Here is a 21,554-nt window from a genome sequence, read left to right on the forward strand (position 1 = left end):
CGTGGTGTGGTTTCCCGTTTCATCCTCTCGCCCCCCGTCGATCTCCCCGTGCTGGTCGCCCAGTCTCCAACTTCACCACTCTGTTGGATTTCTGTCCTTCACTCTGTTTTTATCAATTCATCTTCAAATTCATTCACGACGTGAACGACATCAAGTCCAGACTCCCGGCAGGTAAGAAATTTCCATTTGTTGGTCCAAGCTGTCGGCCCGTTGTTTCACCAACCCAGTGTTCGCCCATACAATGAATGCAAATTAATTAATTTGGCTTCCCACTCTGAATCTTGCGAGAGCCTGCCTCCCCTGACTCGGAGTCTTCCGTCGCCCTCTCTTCTCCCCATCCTAATCCTCAATCCTTTCCCGTCTCCTTCTCTCGTTTTCTGTTTTTCGCGTTTTCTCTGACCCTTGCGGTCTGTTGTCCCTCGTTTTGCTCTCCCTGCCGGTTTGACATCGTGCATCGGTCGCCCTATGACCTACTATTCCAACCCCTGAAAATTCGCCGATTGACAGCCACCAGGTCGCCGCCCTTCTTTTTGATTTCTTTTCCTTCGCTCCCTCTTGGGCTATCGAACCGTCGATCTCTTTTCCCTGCCAGCATCCCAGCCGACGCTTGCTCTGTAAACCCGTCTTGTAACTCAATCGAGTGCCATCCTCGTCCTTGGAGACGGCCCTTTACTACACCCCTCGATACCATGAGATAGGACTCTGGCAGTCACCTTCCGTTCTCTCCCTTTACTCCCTATCCCCGACCGCATTCGTTTCGGGTGGCTGGTTACCCACCAGGTCCTATCTTCGGCTGGCATCTTCGAAGACTTCGATCTGAATCTTTGCTACCACTGAGCAACATGCTTGTGCCCAAGCCCCCGGTCAAGTTAGAGGGGCATTGCTCCGTGATTCACGAAAACACTCTTTACACCTACTCCGAAAATGGTTTCGCCGCTATTCCTCTCAAGCGCAACGGCACATGGTCCGAACCTCCTACAGATGGAGCTGAGCTAGTCTCGGATGCGGCTTGTGTTATAGGCGGTGTTGATGGCAACGAACACCAAAAAGCACTATATGTAGTTGGAGGGACAACGTCAAAGTCGAAGAAGTCAAAGACGCCAGCTCTCCAACGATATACTTTCAAAGACAAGAAGTGGAAGTCCATTTCTTTCGATCAAGCCAACCTCGTCAACCGGACATCCCACAGCGCTGTCTATCTAGAATCCATTTCCACGATCATGGTATATGGTGGCAGTACGACAAACTCAGAGCAGAAGTCGGCTGACTCGTTTTCTGTAACGACCGGGCCGGATTACATCCTTAACTCCGTGACTGGAAAATCCCCTGCGATTTTGCCCGCGCTTTTTGCCTGGGACGATAAAACAGCTATCTTATTCGGAGGTGATACCACTGAAACTAGGACGCAGTTTTGGTCCAAGGGTGATGGACATTGGAACCTAGGCGAGCAAAACTTGACGTCAGAATTGCCAGAGGCGAAGACTGCCCTTCTCACTAGATCCAATGGAGAGAAGATACTGCAGACTTTCGATACCAACGCTTCACCAGTCACAGTTAAGCAGTTATTCAAGTCAAAGCAATCCGATTCATCCAAGAAACGAAAAAGAGCCTCGAACAATATGCCGAAGTATGATGATTCTCTTGCACCTACCAAAACCGCAGAGGGCGCCTCATTAGCCCAGAGTTACGACTCTGACGACCAACTTGTGGTGTTATCAAGTGGTGGCGGTACCGACTCCCTGTCCATCTTCAACCAAACCTCGAACAGCTGGGTGAATTCAACCAAATTATTCTATGGCGACAAAACCGAACAAGATATCCTTGAATCAATAACACCCACATCGTCTTCACAACCTTCGCCCACTGCATCAGAATCCTTGACACCGTCTGAGTCGATAGGTGCGGGTGGGGGCGGTTCAAGTAACGATAATGTTGGCGTGATCCTTGGTGCAGTTTTGGGAAGTCTTGCAGGTGTTGCCATCATCCTCGTGCTCATCCTATTCTATATCAAGAGGAAGAAGGGGAACATGAGACAGGCGGGTGGTGTGGACAAGGACCGACTGAGCTTCCAGGACCAGGGTGTAGAGCCCCTGGCCCGCTCAGCCTACCCCATGGCCGAGAGTCCGGCACCCAGAGCAGCTGCGTCTGTAGATTCGTTGGCTATCTTCTCGGGAAGTATGGGAGATGAAAAGGCCCCCAAACCCGCTGGTTCTCTTCCACAGCACATGCAAAAGTCTCAGCCCGTACGACCTAGTCCCCTCAACAACATCCAGTCCAGCGGCGGCGATGATAAAGCCATTGAGGCAGGCGCGTCTCCTATACGCTCCGGTGACCGCACGACTGATGAAGGCTGGGGTAAATACTTCCAGGACAACCACACAACCCCAACCCTGGTTGGCATGCAGTCGCCATTCGACTCGACGCGCGATTCAAAAGCCACCATATGGCCCGGAAATAACAATACCAACTCCCTTCCGCCTCTGGACACGAACTTCCTACACCAGCCCACGCCATTAGGGCGAGTCAACAGCGGCAGCCCCACAGCAGGATTCGCGACATCCGTTGTAGACGGCAGGCAGATCGTGATCGCCGAGGGCCAGTCAGCCAGAATCTCCAGCGCCGACTCTGCCAGTATAGCCTCAGAGGAGGATCCGGAACGGTACAATCCTGTCCGTGAACACAGCTGGCTTGGTCGCCCCCCAAGCAGTGCTTACAGCAGGAGCTTTTACAACCCACATGGCAGCACGCGGGAACTTCCTTCTACAGCCGTCCCTTCTACAACTACTCCCTCGACCGTTGACTACAGAAAACACGACTCGGCTCGCACCAACACGCGAGGCTCCAGTATTCTCATTCCTGATGGCCAACCGCTCCCACGAAACAACGTCAACTCGGATATGAGCTGGCTGAACATCCACGCCGATCGATAGCCCGATCCCTCCTTGACATCTATGCTGCAAATAGGCTCGCTGCTGGGCATCTCAGTCTTTCGCACCATCCTCAAACAAAGAAAAAAAAGAAACCCCCTCCCAGCCATACTCGGGCGGGCACACCCACCCACTTACTCCCTCAACCTCATCTCGTCTAGCACGGCACTGTGCTTGACTTGGCATGACTTGTGTACAACTCATTTCGCTCTCAGCGCTTCTTTTCTTACATCTCACTGCATCCACTGTTTCGTTTCTTCCATTTCGCGTCTCTCCTTGCTCAATTTATTCAAATAATACAGCCTGGCCTGCTTTTCTTGATATCCACGTCGTCATTCATCGTCTCTCCCTCTACCTGTTTGTTTACGTCCATGTTCTTCGTGTCGGATTGCAATTAGGTACATTGCATTGTATGTACATAGATTACATTTGGTTATGTTTGGTTTGGCTGTATGTGGTGTACCGAGTCGTGTCGTTTCTTCTCCTTCAAGGTTGGATTTGATGTGATGTTGATTTTGTTGTTAACTTGTGCATTTGCATGGCTTAGTTTGGCTGTTTGTCGGCTAGGCTAGACTATGCTTACTTCTCTACCACTGGTATCCCATGCTTGATTTGCATGGTTGGAATGAAATGGGTTGATTGCATCGCATGGTCCTGCAATGCAATTAAAACACTCTCAATATTCTTCGTAATGATTACTTGTATGGAACCCGAAACAGCTTCAGGGATATGATTGCTTATGGGTGGCTTATCCCAAACATCCAATTCTGCCCTACGCCCACGCTCCACGACCATGTTCTCCAAAAAAAGGGCCAATTCCCAATGGTGCAAGTTCTAATTAAAGTGCAAGGCTGACACGACTTAGAAAGATCAAGCACCTGAACGCTGTCAGTCATCAGCTCCGGTACCGTAAGATGAATTTGGCGTATGCCCTCACTAAACCTCGAAATAACTCCCGGATGTCTCAGGCATCAAACAACCCTTGGACACTATTGACCACCACCACTTTTATCTGTGCTTGCGTTAGGTTAGTCCACACAGCCTGACTGTTGCTGTCTACTTGATTGATCAACTGGGGACGGACGGGAAATAAAAAATAAATGAAAAGCAAAAAACATACAACAGCTGGGATTCGCATGTGGTCACCCACCATACTACTAACCAGCCGGCGTGTGGCTTAAGTACGGCTGAGCGGACGGGAAGCCCTGTTTTCCACACCCTGTGGTCGTATGTACTGCGAGTCAAAGATGAACGGCGGATATGCAAGAAATTAATTAAGAGGCTGGGTATTAAGAGGCTGGGTAGGTGCCGCTTGAGTTTAAAAGACGCGAGTTTAGGATAAAATCACGGCGAAATGTCGTGAGTATATAACAGACAGGGTAAGACTTTGGTTGCCGGTGAGTGCCTACTACTACTACTGCTGCTGCCTTTCATGTAATTTAAGGAATAACCACTTTGTAATACAGCAGGTGGTTGATTTCACAGTTGTATACATGACTGTCTCCTAGACCAAAGCAGAACGTAAGCACCAAAACTAACAAGGCCCATCACCAGGCTTATATGGCTCCCCTTAGGTCGCAGGCAGGCATGGCCTGTCAGAAGCGCGCCGTGTATTAAGAGAGTGAACATGGCTACCCAAGGAATAAGCGGTTGACAACATCCAGACTGCGCAAGAGTTCACTTACGAGTATCTGAAGACGCGGGCCGATTCTGATATAAAATCCAAAAGGACAAAAGGGGCGACAGAAAGACACCCCCTGAGTAAGATGAGCACTTCACCATCAAAGATAGTCCGTCAGTCAATGAGGGTTATAAGCCAAGACTTACAGTTAATAAGTAAGCCAATACGGGAATTCTGCCACTCCTCATCTCTCGCTTCAAGGACACTTCTATACAGGCAGAATCCTATCTCGACACCAAAAAGGTCTTCAAAGTATTTCTGCTTTGCATCATGAAGCTCAGAACCGCGGCCTATTCGCCATGCACGCGCGGTTTCACTGGCAAAGTTAGGGTCCGTGTAGTAGTCTGATACGAGCACGTCCGTAATGAAGCGGCGAACGTGTGCAGCGTTGGCAGAGCGATCCGGGATATCAGCGGCCATTTCGCAAACAAGATAGAAAGACGAAAGTAGAGGAGAGAGGTTGTGAAATTCAATGTACTCGAGGGAAAACGCCTGATTGGGCCTTTTAAAGGGGCCGATGACACATAGAAGCGCCGCACTGCGTCTGGGGCAAGGCTAGAGGCCAGATGAAACGAATCGGTCCATCAGATCAATCGAGTATGTGAGGTTGCATGTTGTTGCGAAAATAGTCGGTTTTTGCAATTCAATGTCCATGCTACGAACAGAGTAGGCAACTATCAGGGTTCTTCGTTCCTGCCGAAATTTGTTGACAGTGAGTTCTGGTCCTAGAATGTCATCATCCGTACCGACGGTATATAATGAGCGGACGTGTGGATATGGCCATGGATTCTGCGATGGAGTGCCTAACTTCTGAAGGGAACCTCGATACATATCCGTATTGGCAATCTAGAGATATACTGCTATTGATGGAGCACAGTCCCTGCTTATGCTAACAGACGGGAGCCCTGGGCTCCTTCCTGTTTGAGAACTGCCTGTGTCTCGGGCACAATCCCTTTCAACAGTTACTATTCACTTCACGCCCTTTCAAAGATAAAAATAAAGGGAAGATATACTATCCCAGCTCAGAACACCTTCATCTTGCTTCATTCACTACCTCGACTAAACTTCCTTCACGAAAGAGACAAGTGCATAAAAGGAAGTGCCAACTAGCATGGACCTGCCTCGATAGCCTTTCTCCCATATACCTCATTCTTACTAGTATTTTCAAGACATTCTTCACCATGCCCAACACCGCAAGGCTCCTAACAGCCAACACGGCCTATCTCCTCGACGAAGCCAAAATCAAATACGTCGCCATCGGCTGGCAAGCTCTCGACACACTCGGAGACGAGAAAACCCCCGGAGAAGTCGACATCGCCATCCTAGATGGTCAAATAACAGACGCAATCAATCACCTCGTATCCGCCGGGTTCGACCAGCCCTGCAATAGACCCAACTGTGCCGAGTTCAAAACGGACCGCGGCGACCCCGTTGTCAAAGAGCGAGAACGAGCCCAGGCGAGGAGATTGAGACCAGATCCAGGCTCGAAGCCAGTACTTGACCCCGAATCCGGGTATGCCGGACGTGGCTGGGCATACGCGCGCTGGCACGGTATCGCTGAAGCGCATTTCCATATTAATGGCGCAGATTACCTCCTCTCTCTACACCGCAAGTCACAGACTCTTTGGTGGATGAGTGATGAAGAGTTCGGTATAACCAAAGAAGACCTCGCTATTGCAAATGCCCCGGGTAGTGAGAATCCACACCCGCATTTGATCCTCTCGACCGACACAGAACGCATCCCGCCGCGCGGCCAGCCCTATAATGGCTGTGGACCTTGGAGCACACTATACGCTGTGAAAATCCTGAATCCAGACTCGTCCACGGACGCAGTGCTATTCCTTCTGTGTCGGTATCTTAATCATGAAGGGCATCTCGACAAGATGTGTTTGAATATGATTGCTTGCTTGAAGGATAAATCCCCGAATAGGCTTAAGAAGAACGTTCGGCCGGAATTCAAACACCTCTGGGACGCGTTTAATGGGCGTGGTAAGTCTAAGGTGGTGCCGCTAGTTGCAGCCAAGTATCCTAGGTCATACTTTGCGGGCAGAAATGAGTTGGGGCCTTTGCCACTGCCGCCGGTGAGGGAGGAGAGGCAAGATTGATGTTAATGTTGGGATTTTAGGACTGGATAGCTATGTATGTGCTAGTATAAAGTATGTTTGTCCTGTCTTCTGTCTTTCATTTTGGATCGATTTGCTTGAGATTGGGCTAGTCTCGCCAGTTTGGTATCAGACTGTGAAGACATTCTATCTAGGAAATATCCATGTTTTCTACCCGCTCCATCCGAGACTGCGTGCATCATAATTATATTTATCAGTATATCATGGTTGCATGTAATCAGTTAAACGTGTAGCATAGTAGATACTGCGCGAAAAAAAGCCGTTATAGATTCATTTTATGTGTACAACTCAAGTTGCTATATGCGTAACGTAAGGTAGTAACCATACCATACAAAACGAGCGTAGAGGTTTAGAGTAAAAAAAAAAAAAAAAAAAGTGAAACCCGAAAATATCAGAATCGCTAAGTAGACAACATCGTGTGCTGTGTCACAGGCATTATCATATCATGTCATATCATCAAAATATTCAAGCAATTTCATAGGGCAAATAAATTGTCTCATAAACGAGATCAGTCATAAGGTCATTTTTGTCATAGTCGTGTCAGGTCATTGTATGGGAATATGGTTGCCATATATCATGAATCATGTAAAGAAGGGAGAAGAAAATAATTAATTGCAATACAGTTCCGCTTCATATCATGCAAGCACGATGAAGAAGGGCGAGAAGGACGAAAGAGACAGACGGGTGATAAATGGAAAATGTAATTTTTTTTCTTAAACCAACACCCCAGGAGACCGCGCACCACTGACAGAATATCTGGATCGATCAGGAACAGACCAATTTTCTTCAATTTCATCAGGATAAACTGTCCGTGGAGGGCGGTGGCTCAGGCTCTGGGCACGTTGCGGTCGAGAAGAACTAGAGTGTCCGGAGTGGTGCTTGGAATTCGAATTGGAATGGCCTTTCGACAAAGACTTGGACCGTTCTTTGCAAGCCTTGTGCACGCTGGCTCGTTCGCGGCGTTTTGCATCGAAATGCCTCCAATCTTGAACGGCGGACTGAATACTTAGGGCTGCGACGCCTACACTTGCGACGTCGGAAAGCTGGTTTTTTCGGCGGCGGTGGCGGGCTTGGTCCTTTGATATCTCGCCCTCCTTAAGCTGTTTACTGCGTTCTTTGTGCTTTTCCATGTTTTCGGTTAGGGAGTGGGCGGCGTGGATGGTTGCTGCGGCTGCGATGCCGGTAGCCCATAATGTCTCCTTGTTGAGTTTCTTCAATTTCTTTGGATCATCGATACTATCTTTCGCGTCAGAACATTTCTTCTCCCTCGAATCGTGCTGTGGCTCATAGTTTGCTGATCGGGAGCCAGGGCGCGGGTATGGTGCCACAACCGAGCGATCGTAACCGTCGTCACTTCTGGCTCCCGATGTGGGGATATAATAAGGTCGACTCACATCTTTGGAATGCCTGGCTCGCGGCGGGCTTGGATGACGGCGATAGTAGTCGTCGTCACTGTACCGGTCATCATCGGAGTAGTCATTGTAGCGCGAGGACCGATGGTGACGACGGCGCCGATCATCCCTGTCACTCCTGTCGCTCCTGTCCTTATCGCTCTTTTCATCCAGGCCTAGGGCTGCTATTCCCTTGCTGATGTAATCAGATACACTCTTGCTCCGTTTCTTAGGTCGAGGCCGAGAGTCGTAGCTATCATAACCATCTCTCGAATCAGATCGGTCACGCGGGCGTGAGCGGTCATGGGACTTCTGGTACCGATCATAAGCCTCTTTACCAGCAGTGGCTAGAAGACCCATGAGAGCAGCGTCCTTAGTCTTCCCGCCGTGGCTCTTAGAGCCGGAGCCGGAGTGCCTCCCATGTCGAGAACGAGAACGGGAGCGCGATCCGTTGACGAGCCGGTTCGTAGCAAGTCCAGCAAGCGTAGACTCGATGAAATGGCGCTTGGAGTGGCTGTCGGGGTTTTTATCGACAAGCCCATCAGTGCCTCCAGCAGCCAACGCAGCAGTGAGGACACGCTTGCCCTTTGGGCCGGACCAGTCACCGGGCTCCTTGCGCGCACGGAAAGCCTCGACTGCACCTGCAGTCACAGCGGCCTTGACAGCTTGCGCGATACGTGCTTCATTCTTGTCGCGGGTACCGTGGCCTCGACGGGTCGGAGAAGGCGAATACGAGTAAGACCTGTGGTGGCGACCACGAGAACGGCCCCGATCACTATCACGGTGCTTGGAACCCGTAGCAGCTGCAGCTCCTCCTAGACCGACCGCACCGAGGGCACGCTCGGAAAGGGATCGCCGGCGGCGGGGTGGCGAGCGGCTTGTTGAAGGAGAGTACGCATATTTATCACGTCCGCCTGAGTGAAAGTCAGCCTCGTGCTGTCTTACCTTTCTTTTTATTCCACCGGGAGAGTGGAAAGGGTTATACGCACGTCGTTCATCATGATGTCTGGATCGGCGGGAGTGGGGCTCATAATTATCGTACGGGTCATCGTAGCGCCCGCTTGCTGAGTGTGCTCTGTGGCGGCCCTTGCGTGAACGCTTCGAGTCTCGGGGGTAGTCGCCATATCCGTATTCGTATGCATCTCTTGCAGGGTGGTTGCGGTAGTATGAGTCTCTGGTTCCGCCGGCGGGGCCAGCGCCATGTGGCATTACTTCTGTCGAGTGGCTTCCACCGTAGTGGTAAGGGGCTTCGGAGTATTCAGGCGGGGGGTAGCGATCGTGGGGCGAATATGGTGGTCGGCTGTCGTAATATGCCATGGTTGTTGAAATTGCGATGATGGCAGAGAAAGAATTAGATGAGAGAAGAGAAAGTCATGGGCTCAGTAATTCATGAAGAAGAAATGACGGCCGTGACTGAGAGGATGAAGAGAAGAGGTCATAAGGCAGACAGGCAAGTGTTTTAAGTGTGGCGAGTTGGCGGGGGGCACCAGCCGCAGTCACTGACTCTGACGTAACTTCTTTAAGTCCTTTCAGGGCAAAGGCTGCGTTAAAGCCACAAATCACCAGGTTCTTGACTGGGTCCTCTGTGGCTGGCGGCCTTCTCCGGGGCGAGAGATCGTGAAGGACCAGAGCTGGAAGACCGTCATCAGACCCAGAAAATGTGAATCGATCACGCCTCTGACTGGAGGGAAAATGCAGCCTGAATCCATCATGATGTTCTGGACTATATTCGATGCTATTATTATGTGCAGGTGACAATGATGTCATAAGACTAAGTCGGTGAGTATCGAGTCACAAAAGCATAAAAAATACTTCAGTTGTACGACGGTATATTGAATTGATCGAGGTTATAGTATAAGGCGTCAAATTAGCTCCACTATATCAAGCCCAACCTTGGGGCGCTCGGGTTCCTGATCCAGGCCCAGCTTCTACCCCGGCTCCTGTTCCATGGTTCTACGAATTTACTCAGGTGAGGAGGCGGCGACTTGAAATCCAAAGACAATAAAACCCTCTGGGTATCATATGATTGGGGCTTGAAAATGAGCCCTTTTGCTAGCGTCGCTCTCTGGTATTGTACATGCCGATTCGGCCCCGTGACCTTTATGCCCTTTCATGACAGATAAAAAGCAAAAAAAAAAGTAAAACACGCTGATAACATACATGCAAGTCTTGGTGTAAAATTGAAACAGAAGATGCAATGACAAAGTAAACAACTTTGAAAAAGAGAAATGAAAAATAGAAAATCCACATGGACGCAACACCAACGTCGTGCGTTTTTGCCTGGGGGCATAAGTCTATTCAAATTCTATCCGTCATTCTCAGACGGCGGAGAAGAAAAACAAAGAAGTAAAAATAAGTGCGAGCAGAAAGGACGTAGCACCAAGTGCCGCTCAGCAGTCACCCCCGTCTTAGTCACGGGAGTCTCTTCGGTTGAAGCCTTTTTGAAGGGACAGTGAGCGCTGGGACCAGTCTCATCGGCATCCGGGGTTACACTGGGCGTCTTAAGAGGACCTTTATCCTCTTGGACATCCATTCTTCATCATGTTTCATGATGGCAATATGGAAGGAGCCCCGTTGTGGTGACTGCCGCTTTCACATCGAGATCGTCGTCCTCGTGTCATCGTAGACTGTCGTATCTCCGAGCACATACATCCCAAGTCTAGTTATCGTATAAAGGATTGTTTCTCCTGGTCGTCGTCCATTCCCGGCTCATTTCCGGACTTCGTTGCGAGGGGTTGGAAGACATGTCTTCGGAATGTGTTCGATGCGTCCGGATATGTTGCTTCATGTTATCTTTTCGGGTAAACGCCTTGTTGCAAATCGGGCAGTGCACGCTCTTCTCTCCCGTATGCTTTTTGCCGTGTCGTGCTGCATGACCTGACGTTGTGAAGGTAGCAGTACAGGCGTGACTGGCGGCGAATGGACAAGGGTACTTGTTTTTGCGAGCTGGTTTTGGTGCAACAGACTCTTTCGAGGTGCTGGCAATCGATGTTTGAGGAGACGGTGGTTCCACCAAGGAGTTGCCGCTGAGACGCTTTTCCGGGCGTTGTTGATAAGCGTAAGAATCATGACGGCTAGGATAGTGTGCCTGGTATGAGCTTGCAGAGCTGGCAGCATAATCGTAAGAAGAACAATCTGAAGAACCTGGTGATGTCGCCCGGGTGGCCTCTGTGACAGGATCAAAGGGTTGCCGCATTACCCTCGGTGACGGGGAGTCGGAGTATGTGCGGCCATAGTGATAGTCTGGCGTGGCTCTTGCTGGAGGTTCCAATGAATAGTGATGTGAAGAGGTGGGATAATGTTTGGGTACCCCGTAAGCCGATCGAACCGCGAATGCCGGGTTGTCATCGTTGTTCAAAATCGACACAAAACTTGCCCTTGACATTTCCTTGACACTGAAAGCCTGAGCGGAAAAAAGAAAAAAAAAAGAAAAAAGGAAAATGAGAGATGTAAACCTAAAGTCAAACAGTCAGCTGGAAGTCTTCCAAACGACTGGTAGGAAAGGAGTGGTGGTATTTAGAAACTCTACAAGCAGAGTATAGGAAGCAAAAAAAAAAGGAGGAAAGTGGTGAGGGAGAAAAAGAAAAGCGACGACAAGGAAAATAAAAGGCAAGAGGGCACACACACCAGCTGTCTTCGACGATGTTTGTGGTTTCGTTCGTGTAACGCGCCCTTCGATCTGTAGACAGGCACCTGGGCGCGGATCTGGCAGCAAACCGACAGGACAAATCGAGAGCAGCTTTTCTTGCTTCGAAAGTGGATAGACAGGCCTCCAATAAAGTCGGCAGGCGAACTGATTTTCAGGAATTCAGGCTGGATTGTCCAGTCGTGCTGACGGCGGGGAGCTGCTGGAATCAGGACCCCGAGACAGAAGGTCGACAAGACGGCTCAGTGCAGCAATGGATTGCCTTTATTGTCTTTTCTTCGCGGGCCCTGGTTGAACCTGGAATAGGAAATAGAAAGAGCGAGTCCTGAAGAAGACGGCAATTGCAAACTGGGCCAGGAGACGATCGTCCTGGGTTTCAACAGGCGGGAAGAGGAAAAAGAAACGTGGTGGGTGACAGAAGGTAATTAAACTCGAGCAGAGGTCTTCCAGAGAGGTGCGAGAGTCAGAAAAGCAAGCAAGCAAGCGGCTGAAGATGCGAGGTTGAGAGTCGAGACTCGAGGGGTTATCCAAGTGACGATAAGGCGTTGATAGATAGAGGGTGGATGGTGGAGAGGTAAAGAGGCCTTAATACATGAACAGGCGATATGGGATATGCGAAGTGTCAGTGAGGGAGAGAGCGAGAAGTCAAGGAGTGAAAGAGCAGAGGGCGAGATGCAGCAGCCAGGATGAGATCGCACCGGAAGGGAAATCGATGAAGAAATAAGAAAAGCATCCATCTTGAAACTCCAGGGTCTCTCCAGAAGCTCTGGCCATCAAGCCCGAGAGAAACGGGGCTTGAGTTAGTGTGCACCTTAGTTCGTCTGCGAGCCCACCGTGGTGGACTCGGTCACTCGAGCTTCATTCGGGTGGAGCGGTCGCTAGGCAGCATAATTCTTCACTGCTTCACATTGGCCTCTGGCACGCTCACTCTCCTGCCAGGCATTTTCATTGAGTATTCGCCCATTTCTCGCTGTCAGCGCCGACTGCCAATGAGCGGCGCATCTCTCTCAGCCTTGGGGCTTTGATATTAATTCCGATTAATACCTCCTTTTCTTCCAAATTTACCCACGACCGCGGCCACGTACTGTGAGTGTAAGCATTTCAGGTTCTCCATGCAGAGTATCTCCGAAGTACACCCACCACCAAAAGGCTAGTGCCCTCCACTTGTCGCCTTGCTCCCCTCGGGCCCTTGAAACGAATACGTGGTACGGCGCCTCTGTTCTATCTCTGGTCGAATAGCATCAATCTACGCGGCGCTCAGCCACATATACTCAATGATTCTGATCCATCGCTATCCTACTCTAAGGCATGAAGGGCGCCAAACACCCCTCTTTCAGGAGTCAGGACCCTAGCTTCCCTCCACAAGCTCGATCTAACTCAGTGGACGCTTGCCTAGTACGTGTCTTTTGTCGTCAGCATCTATTAAGAGAAAGCCTATATACGAAGCCTGCTGCATAAGGTAGTGATCATGGTAATAATAAATTACACTGGGGACAGCGCCGAAACGGCCGGTGAGTTCAAAAACGGCAACAGGGAAGGCCTGGTTGAGCATGGAGACGAGTCAACGACAGATCATGGGTCCTGACTCCTGGGTTCCAAACTTCCAAGAGGCTTGGTCGTGGTCGGCAATGCCAATGAGAGAACACCCGATCCTTGGATGACGATTATCACGGAACATTTTGTGTATAAGAGTAAGCGGTCCGCATGGGTGGTCTTGACTCAGGGTTCTACGCAGCCTCTTTTAATCAAATCAACTTACAAGATGCCGATTCGGCGATTACAGAGATAAAGAGGGTAATATACTCAAAAGTCTATCAAGTCCAAGACTCCAAGTCCAAAGTCCAAGACCAATAATGCTGGAAACAAGTGCAGTCAGCGATCCGTCCAGATCCGGTATATGTGTTTCGCAAATACACAGTAAGATACGCTATATCAAGGGATTCAGGGCGAGTCAAGCAAGACGGGACTGGCCTCGCCCATCCCTGCCCATCGCGGTAAAGCCGCCCTGGGGGATCCAGTTAGCTCCGCGGAAGAGCCCTGTGGACAAGCTTTTAACCACGCTGTTTGAACCGCCGGATGGTGCTCAATCTGCATTAGCCCTCCTGAGCTGCCTGTCGTTTGTAGTCTGTACAGTAGTCTGTACTCTGTAACCACCGTCCGATTCACATCCAAGACCAACCAAAACATATCCCCTCTTCCTCGCCTGTTTCCCTCGATCTGACTCCGTTTCAGGTTGTTTCCTCCGACCTTATCTTTGAGTACGTACGCCGCTGTTGCCCTGCGTATTGACCGTAACTACAAGAGGGCTGGACGCCGGCGGTAAATTCCCATCCAGGAACCCGCCGGAAAATCCGACCTCGGATTTAACGAAACACCGTCGAACAGTCGGACTGGACTGGACTGAACCAAAGCTCGGGCAATATTCGCATTCGCTATTATTTTGGCAACCAGGCTTTAGCACGAGGGCAAGCGTACGTGCTAGTGGAAAAGAAGCAGAAATCTGGTTCCAACGTCCCAAACTTTCGACGTTCACAATAGTGACAATACCGAAGGCATAACTCTTTTTTTTGACTCTCCCCCGCCCGTGTCGGTTCCAGCGGATCCCGACAGTCCCTGTATTACTGCATAAGTTATGAAAGGTCCATAAGTATTGACTATTCAAGGTTTGGCACTCGGCTGCGTTTACCCACATTTTGCAGATGAATATGGAGAACGGGTAATCTGTTATACTTTACCCTTTGGTGTCTGCCTGTTTGGATGGATGGAGAATAATAACGATATGCATGATGTGCTATGGGAGGATACGAAAAATGACCTCACTCTGTCTATCCATCGGTCATCATTCCACTATTCATAATTGCTCCGTAAGTTGATCTTTGCTTACGGCGTACACTGGAGTTCTGGAGTTTGGACTGGCAGACCCTGAACTGAGCCGGCAACCAGCCGCGAAAGGCTAAGGAACGGCTGAGACCAGCCTAATGTGGCTCGATCGCACCCTGCTTTTCCAAATTCCAATGGATACAGGCCGGCGAGTCAAGAGTCGAGATTATTATTTTCTTTCTTTTCTCCGTGCTTTTTTAGCCTGAAGGGTCGGCTGTCGAGCCCTTTCTGGACTGTGGCTTGGGGGGCCCCGACAGATTGATTACGTATCTATCGAGCCGAAGTTCCGAGGTGTTGGCAGGAAACTGACAACCGCTGTGTGGATGGAGAGTACGGAGTTAAGTGTACGTTTATTTAATGATTGGATAATATATGGAATTTATTCCCACGGTCTGACTTTGGGGCAGTGAAGCCGGCGGTTACCAGTTAGCGACATACGTGATTATTATTAGATAACATGAGTAAGTATTCAGCTATTTCAGGACTGGCTGTGAATTCAAAGTTAAACAAGTCTTAGCTTTGAGGGGAATCCGGAGTTATCGACTTGATCTGGTTAGCGGTAAGCAGGTGAGAACCACGCCATGGATACAAAATTCGGTGATCTGGCCTCAGGCTACGCAGTCTGTGTACGAATAGTCGTCGAATACACAGGCTGCTCCTGCTTCGCTCCGTTCATTTCAATTCCGATAAGGTGTTCTTGCCGTTCTTGCCGTATCCTAGCGGGAGCTTAGCTCGGAAATAAACATCCTGGGGCCGCGGGTGTACGTACAACTAGTCGACTACGATGAAAGGAGGAGCATCACCTAACGTCACCTTTCCCAAGCTGTAATGGATTGTAAAACATACACACCGAAGAGGCTGGTACTTTATGAGAAAAGCAAGTCGCCCAAATTATGCGTAATTTGCCGTCATTGCTTATTTCTCCGAGCCCTTTTACCTCACAAGGGCAATGCACAGTTTCACTTATCCTCGGTCCAAGTCGACGTCACCAGGAATCGGATTTCATGAACCTGTCTCCTCAACCTGGATTAACCCAATCCTTCAGTCCACAGGCTTCGGTTAGCAGCCGCCGAGCCCAGAGATTAATATTTCAGCCTGGAACTCCAACTGCATCCAAGTGACCAAGTCCCTGAAAACAGTGGAGCCCGTGTCTGGAATCCCGAAAAAGGGCTGAGACGCCAAGTTTCGCCCGGAGATGTTGATCTCAACCTGGAGTCTCGGCAATCTTGTCTGCTTGGCCGCGATGGAGACGGGTTGATCGGGTGCTGGCCTGTTTATGGATGAGCAAGGGAATCGTAGTCGTCCTGTATCCTGGCTGCGGCACTCTTTTGCGGCGCTGCAGTGCTTGCTGTCATTGCAGGACTGCTGCATCGACGCCATTACAAGTGCGGTAAATGTACTTGTGATTTCGACCCTTGGGGGTTTGAGCCTGAGTCCAAGGCTGACCCTGACCCTGACCCTCAACTTGAACCTGAATGGTCCTGCCGTCTATGTTCCATTCGTGGTTAGTAGGTGCGACCCCTGCTTACGGGGCTGACGCTATTTCTCGAGGCGCTGTCCAGTGCATCTTGGCGAGTTGGCATAAGGCTGACCAGTGACCAGTGACCAGCGAGCTTTTCATAGAAATTGGAGACAGCCCCATCTAAGCCAAGTTCTTAGCAGTGCACACGAAAACCGGAATTAGAAATGATTTGTACCATGCCAGAACCCCGAGTATGCCAATGTTAGGTAACAATTTTTTTACCAGGGCGCAGCGCCGCAGCGACAGTTCGATTGGCGCACACTGCACAAGGGGAAAGCCCACATGACGGTTTGATGGTTTGATGGTTTGATGGAGCTGGATCAGGGTCCTTTGGGAGCCACAAATCAGGGTGAGGAGTGTGGATCATGGACCTGCCCTGGCTGGGATGATCGAGTCAAGTCAGTCTGAGCGAAACGAAACAGCTCGACATTCGACAATAATCGCCCTGACAATCCGCCAATCCAACCCTGCAATTTTACGCCGGTGCTGGAGAGTGGAAGGAAGGCCATGTGGATGAGGTTCCAGTTGTCCTAAGCGGCATGCATGAAGTCCCGTCCGCCGCAGGGGACCCTAAACTCCCTTAAGTCATTGCCAATGCTGCATCCATCGCCATATTTGGTCTTGCCCAGCGCTCACTGCACTGCTGCTGCAGCCGAGAGTTCGTCCCCTGGTCCCGGCCCGAAAACTGTCCAAGTTTCGTCCTTGGAACTGGGCCCAGGCAGGATGGAAGTGGCACGCCAAGCAACTCGGCGGGTTCAATACGGATACGAAGCTGGCAAGTGACTTGGACCAAATAATCTTTTTAGTCGAGACTATGGCCAAGCAAGCAGCGCTAGGGAAGAACATTGAGACATTGGCGCGGGCCAGTTTCCCGGATCTCTGCTGCGAGATCCCGACCTGGCGTCCATGAATGCGTCTGCCGCAGGGACGAAATCCGCGGGCTCAACATGCATTCTGAGACTTGAACGAGCCCGGTGTCAAAATCTAGACGCAGTGGGACCGGGATAGAAAATCCCGCTGACAAAGCAGGAACAGGGGTAGTACGGCATAAATTACCATAAATTACGAGTTGGCAGCAGTGAGCGCTTTTTGAGTCAGCAGCGTGAGATCTTCAGGGTCCGGACAAAAAAGGGTGGGACTGGCCATCATGATTAAAATCATAAAATGTCATAAAATGTCCATCCCTGTAATCTTGAAATGCACATTTTGGTAATTTACATACGCTGTGCTCGGGGTCGGGGCTTACACGCACCGATCAGGGCCAGTGTGGACTGACTGTCAACGGTCTACCACACGATCCAGCTGCCGAACCTTCTCTCAAATCCACAATCTATTTGAAAATTTTCTTCAGGCCCCAGGGGCAGCGGGGCTAGTTCAGTTCGTTCGTTTCCTGAATTGCCAGTGGAGATAGCAGTCATAGCACTGCATGACTGACTGCTCGAAATCTTTCCGTCCGGCTCGCTCTCCGGGGCCTGTAGCCTGTGCCCTAATCAGCAGCAGGATCAGCAATCATGGATCAGCATATCGTGATAACGCTGACAGAGTACCCAAGTATAGAGTATATCCATGGTTCTTCTCTCCATCCCCGATTTCCAACGCGTACACAGTCTAATGTCCGGAATTACAAAAAGAACCCCCGGGAACTGACGAACTCACGAACTGACTTCGCTGTAGACTCCCTCGTCACCTCAAAGCTACGTAAGCGGAGTCGTCACGCAGTGGGGTTCCAGATTTATCAGTAAACGACGGCCGCGCTTTAGCATTTGGTGTCTAGTTCTAGTTTATCCAAGTCAGTCTGGCCCAGCGTCCTAGCCTCAGGCCAGTCCCAGAAGGGAATACGCATGGCCCTGAAGATAATATTAGCACGGCCCTTTTTTCCAACATGATCCCTTTAGTCTCTACTTTGAGGGGCCCTTCTGTGGCTACTACACGTAAGCCACACATATACATACATACAAACACATCTACAGCGGAGCCGAGCGAGCTGGGAGCGACTCCGACTCACGACTTGCGGATACTAATACTAATGTAGTAGCAACCGACTAGGCAGAAACAAAGCGACGAGCCCTAGAGCGAGGCTAGCAGAACTCAAGCAAACAAGTTTACGTACGGTCCCAGCTCCCGAGCAGAATTATCTCCGACCTTCATGAGTCGTTACTCGTGAAACGCTTGAGTCCTACTTCTTCGTCTGGCGGCATCAAGGCATTGAGTTTGTTGATGGCTCGCTCACTTACGTAGACGCATACGAATGCCCTAGTATAGGTGGGGTTAGCTTGTTTGTAACTTTGTATGGACAACTTGGAGTTCGTCAGGCGATTGGAGGAAACGAGACGCCTCAAAGGTGCTTTTCTCGGCGCCACGCGTTGTCGAGTCCTTAATCGTGCTTGATTTCAGCTTCAGCTTCGATGAAGGGGTTGAAGTTGGGGTTGATTGGACCCGGCCGCTTAGATGGGTTGAGGTGTACTCGTGTCCAAGGCCACGAGTAGAGAGTAGTCTACTAGGAACTATCGTCCGATATACCGGCAAGGATACGCCTGACGGCTCGGTTGCATCTGCATGATTGCGTAGACTACATGGTTAGACTTCGTACTGTGCACTATTTGATTTGGCGAGATATCGAAGGCTGAATGGATGGTAGATACCGACTACCGAGCTTCATGCCGTGGCATACGCAGCTCCTTGGCCTAGTCAAGGACGGTGCTCTTCCTCGAGTCGTGTGCTTGAGTAGATGTTGTTCGATTAACCTCGGCTTGATATTGTATACTTCGTTCTTGTGCCTTCGATATCAACTTTGGATTCAGGGCACTACTACTCACCAACACATGGAATGGGACCAAATAGTCTCTGCAGGACTTATTCAGTCTACCGCAGCATTTCCGATACCTTATACTTCTGCCATTCCTTTGCATTGTTCTAATTTGCTTACTTTTTCAATATAGACACAACTCAGACCAAACCGAACCCATACAAGAACAAAACCAACGGACACAGACAGACAGATCAAACCAACTCCCTCTTAATCTCCCCCGCCCTCTCCATCTCGCCCAAGATGCCATCAACTGTCCTCATCGCCTCCATCCCCGCCGGCGCACCACAATAAACCGTCGCATGGATAACCGCCTCCCGAATTTCCAACTCAGACAATCCATTCCTCACCGCGCCGCGAACATGCATCGCCAACTCCGGCTGGCGGTCCAGCGCAATCAACATCCCAATGTTCATTAGCGAGCGCTGCTTCCTGTCCAGCCCGGGCCGGTTCCAGACGTGGCCCCAGGCCCATTCGGTGACCATTTCTTGCATCGGTGCTGTGAAGGCGTTGCTGTTTTGGATAGAGCGGTTTACGTGTGCGGGGCCGAGGACGGCTCGTCGCGTGTTGAGCCCGGATTCATAGTCGTACGGGGTTTGGAAGTTGGCATTGTTGTTGTTGTTATTAGTGTCCTGGGTGGAGGGGTTTGGGGTTGTGGTTGTGGTGGGGTTGGATGGTTGATTGTGGGACATTGTGGAAGGAGTGTCTGGTGTTCCAACGATGTGGGTGTCAAGATGGGTTTGCTAATTCAATTGATGCCAAGGTTACGAACGGTTGCTTGCAATATTGATCGTGTTAACTTGATGGAGATACAGATGGCGAGGATGTCAGTGGCGGGCCGGGTCGGGTGCTTGCGGAGCGATTCCGCGGTTGGATGGATGGACTGTCTACAATAACACTTATCTTGTGTATCGGGATGCCGATATAGCCTCGCTTCTATACGCAAATATCGATACTGGGGACACTGTATTCCGAATAATACACCTTCTCAAATTTGCTGTTCAAAGATACCGTCTGCTGAACATCGAAACAGATCAAGTAGTAGGAGGGCATCGAAAACATTCCTCACGGCGCAGTTCCCCACTAACTATGATTCAACCCCGAGGAGGTAGTTAACTAACGAGCAGTGGGAGGGACCGAGGAGACCCCAAGGTGGATAAACATTCTGGTGGAGGGCTCGGAAGCCATTGGAATGCGCCGGCGAACCCCTTGTTTCAATTGATCTCATCCTCAGTCCGCACGGTGAAACCGGACAACAACCGTAGAAGTGGGCCACTGCCGCTTCTAGGAAACGAGACCATTAGCTGTTGGATTAATGTATACGAGACAATTCGATGCATGGGATGTCAGCAGTCTCGTAGGGCAGAGGGAGGTGCTATGTCGTCAGAGATTGCTGTATACTTGCCGTGGCATTGGATAGTGGCTGGTATGTCTATCCCTGGAAACAACGGTGCACCGCATTCATTCCTGACGACAATCGAGAAATTCCTTGATTGCCCGAGGGGGCTATATAGCGTATATCTAGCAGCCAGTATCTTGTCTCGGTTTTTCGCAAACTCATATCTCTATATACTTCTTTCTATACTGTACAAAAAAACCTATCTATCAGCCTCCAAAAGCCGGCACAATGACCCCCACAACATCATGGCCCTCCCTCCTCCTCAGTTTCACCCTCCTCTTCTCCCCCCTGGCAACCTCAATCCCCATCCCAGTCCCAGCCAAGGACTCCAATTGCAACAACCTGAACCCTAGTTCGAGTCCCGAAACAGGGCTCCAGCCTCGATCTCCGATCCCTGACCCTGTATGTCCAACCCACCCAGGACACCCCCCCATTTACGACATGACTTACCCACTCTCGAGCGAGCAAAGTAAACGAAGCTAACGAATCACAGCGCATGATCCCAAACCAAACAGACGGCGTTGCAAGAATCCTGGCCGGACTAGGCCTACAGAAGTTGGCCAGTCTCAACAAGCTGGATCCGGAGGACGACGCCGAGAAACAGAAGCAGGAGCAGGAGCAGGCGGAAAAAGAGCAAGATGCTGCTCCGATTGATGACAGCCAGAGCAATACCCCGACTGTGACGGCTCACGACAACAAGCCTACCGGTAGTCAGCCTGTCAATAGCCAGACTACCCAGACTACCCAGTCTAGCCAGCCCAGCCGGACGGAGCCGGTGCACGGAAACAACACACAGGCACCGGAGAGCGCGAAGCCGAAGGACAGTGGGAAGGCGAAGGACCTGAACACGTTGGATCCAGCGACCAACACCGACGATTACCTGCAAAGTCTATTTGAGAGACTGAGGGCCAAGATTCGTGAGGCATTCAACAGCAGTGATGAGGTTACGCTGCATTAGGTTGGATGTGGCCGGTTTGTTGGACTGGATTGGAACGGGTGCTTGCTTGCTTTCTCGACATCCTTGCTACGGTTGATGGTGACTTGGTGGGAGTTCAGGGTTGGTGGATTTGTCTTCATAAGGTCGTTGACTGGGAGGAATCTTAGCGTTAATGAATGACGATACTGAAGGGTTATTGTAATAATAGATGTAAACAATAAACTAGGATTTGATTTGCTGAA

At 50.3% G+C, this 21,554-nt stretch overlaps 7 protein-coding genes across 7 annotated transcripts; 3 read left to right on the plus strand and 4 right to left on the minus strand.

Moving 5' to 3' along the window:
• Positions 1-842: 842 nt before the first annotated feature.
• Positions 843-2,930, plus strand: APUU_50477S (uncharacterized protein; the record flags this gene model as incomplete). Its single annotated transcript, XM_041705478.1, has 1 exon — positions 843-2,930. The coding sequence occupies one exon, from the start codon at positions 843-845 to the stop codon at positions 2,928-2,930; it is 2,088 nt and encodes a 695-aa protein (XP_041557960.1).
• Positions 2,931-4,608: 1,678 nt separating this feature from the next.
• APUU_50478A (uncharacterized protein) lies at positions 4,609-5,028 on the minus strand (the record flags this gene model as incomplete). The annotated part of the gene is made up of 2 exons (XM_041705479.1): positions 4,609-4,700; positions 4,755-5,028. The coding sequence occupies 2 exons, from the start codon at positions 5,026-5,028 to the stop codon at positions 4,609-4,611; spliced, it is 366 nt and encodes a 121-aa protein (XP_041557961.1).
• Positions 5,029-5,789: 761 nt separating this feature from the next.
• APUU_50479S (uncharacterized protein) lies at positions 5,790-6,713 on the plus strand (the record flags this gene model as incomplete). The annotated part of the gene is made up of 2 exons (XM_041705480.1): positions 5,790-6,597; positions 6,628-6,713. 2 exons carry the CDS (start codon positions 5,790-5,792, stop codon positions 6,711-6,713), a joined length of 894 nt encoding a protein of 297 aa, XP_041557962.1.
• A 731-nt stretch (positions 6,714-7,444) lies between these two features.
• APUU_50480A (uncharacterized protein) lies at positions 7,445-9,439 on the minus strand (the record flags this gene model as incomplete). The annotated part of the gene is made up of 2 exons (XM_041705481.1): positions 7,445-9,036; positions 9,112-9,439. 2 exons carry the CDS (start codon positions 9,437-9,439, stop codon positions 7,445-7,447), a joined length of 1,920 nt encoding a protein of 639 aa, XP_041557963.1.
• A 1,342-nt stretch (positions 9,440-10,781) lies between these two features.
• APUU_50481A (C2H2-type zinc finger protein) lies at positions 10,782-11,507 on the minus strand (the record flags this gene model as incomplete). Its single annotated transcript, XM_041705482.1, has 1 exon — positions 10,782-11,507. One exon carries the CDS (start codon positions 11,505-11,507, stop codon positions 10,782-10,784), a length of 726 nt encoding a protein of 241 aa, XP_041557964.1.
• Positions 11,508-19,170: 7,663 nt separating this feature from the next.
• On the minus strand, positions 19,171-19,668 carry APUU_50482A (uncharacterized protein; the record flags this gene model as incomplete). Its single annotated transcript, XM_041705483.1, has 1 exon — positions 19,171-19,668. The coding sequence occupies one exon, from the start codon at positions 19,666-19,668 to the stop codon at positions 19,171-19,173; it is 498 nt and encodes a 165-aa protein (XP_041557965.1).
• A 935-nt stretch (positions 19,669-20,603) lies between these two features.
• On the plus strand, positions 20,604-21,333 carry APUU_50483S (uncharacterized protein; the record flags this gene model as incomplete). The annotated part of the gene is made up of 2 exons (XM_041705486.1): positions 20,604-20,777; positions 20,869-21,333. 2 exons carry the CDS (start codon positions 20,604-20,606, stop codon positions 21,331-21,333), a joined length of 639 nt encoding a protein of 212 aa, XP_041557966.1.
• Between the last annotated feature and the right edge of the window lie 221 nt (positions 21,334-21,554).

Source organism: Aspergillus puulaauensis, chromosome 5 (assembly GCF_016861865.1).
Source record: "Aspergillus puulaauensis MK2 DNA, chromosome 5, nearly complete sequence".
Classification (NCBI taxonomy): Eukaryota; Fungi; Ascomycota; class Eurotiomycetes; order Eurotiales; family Aspergillaceae; genus Aspergillus; species Aspergillus puulaauensis.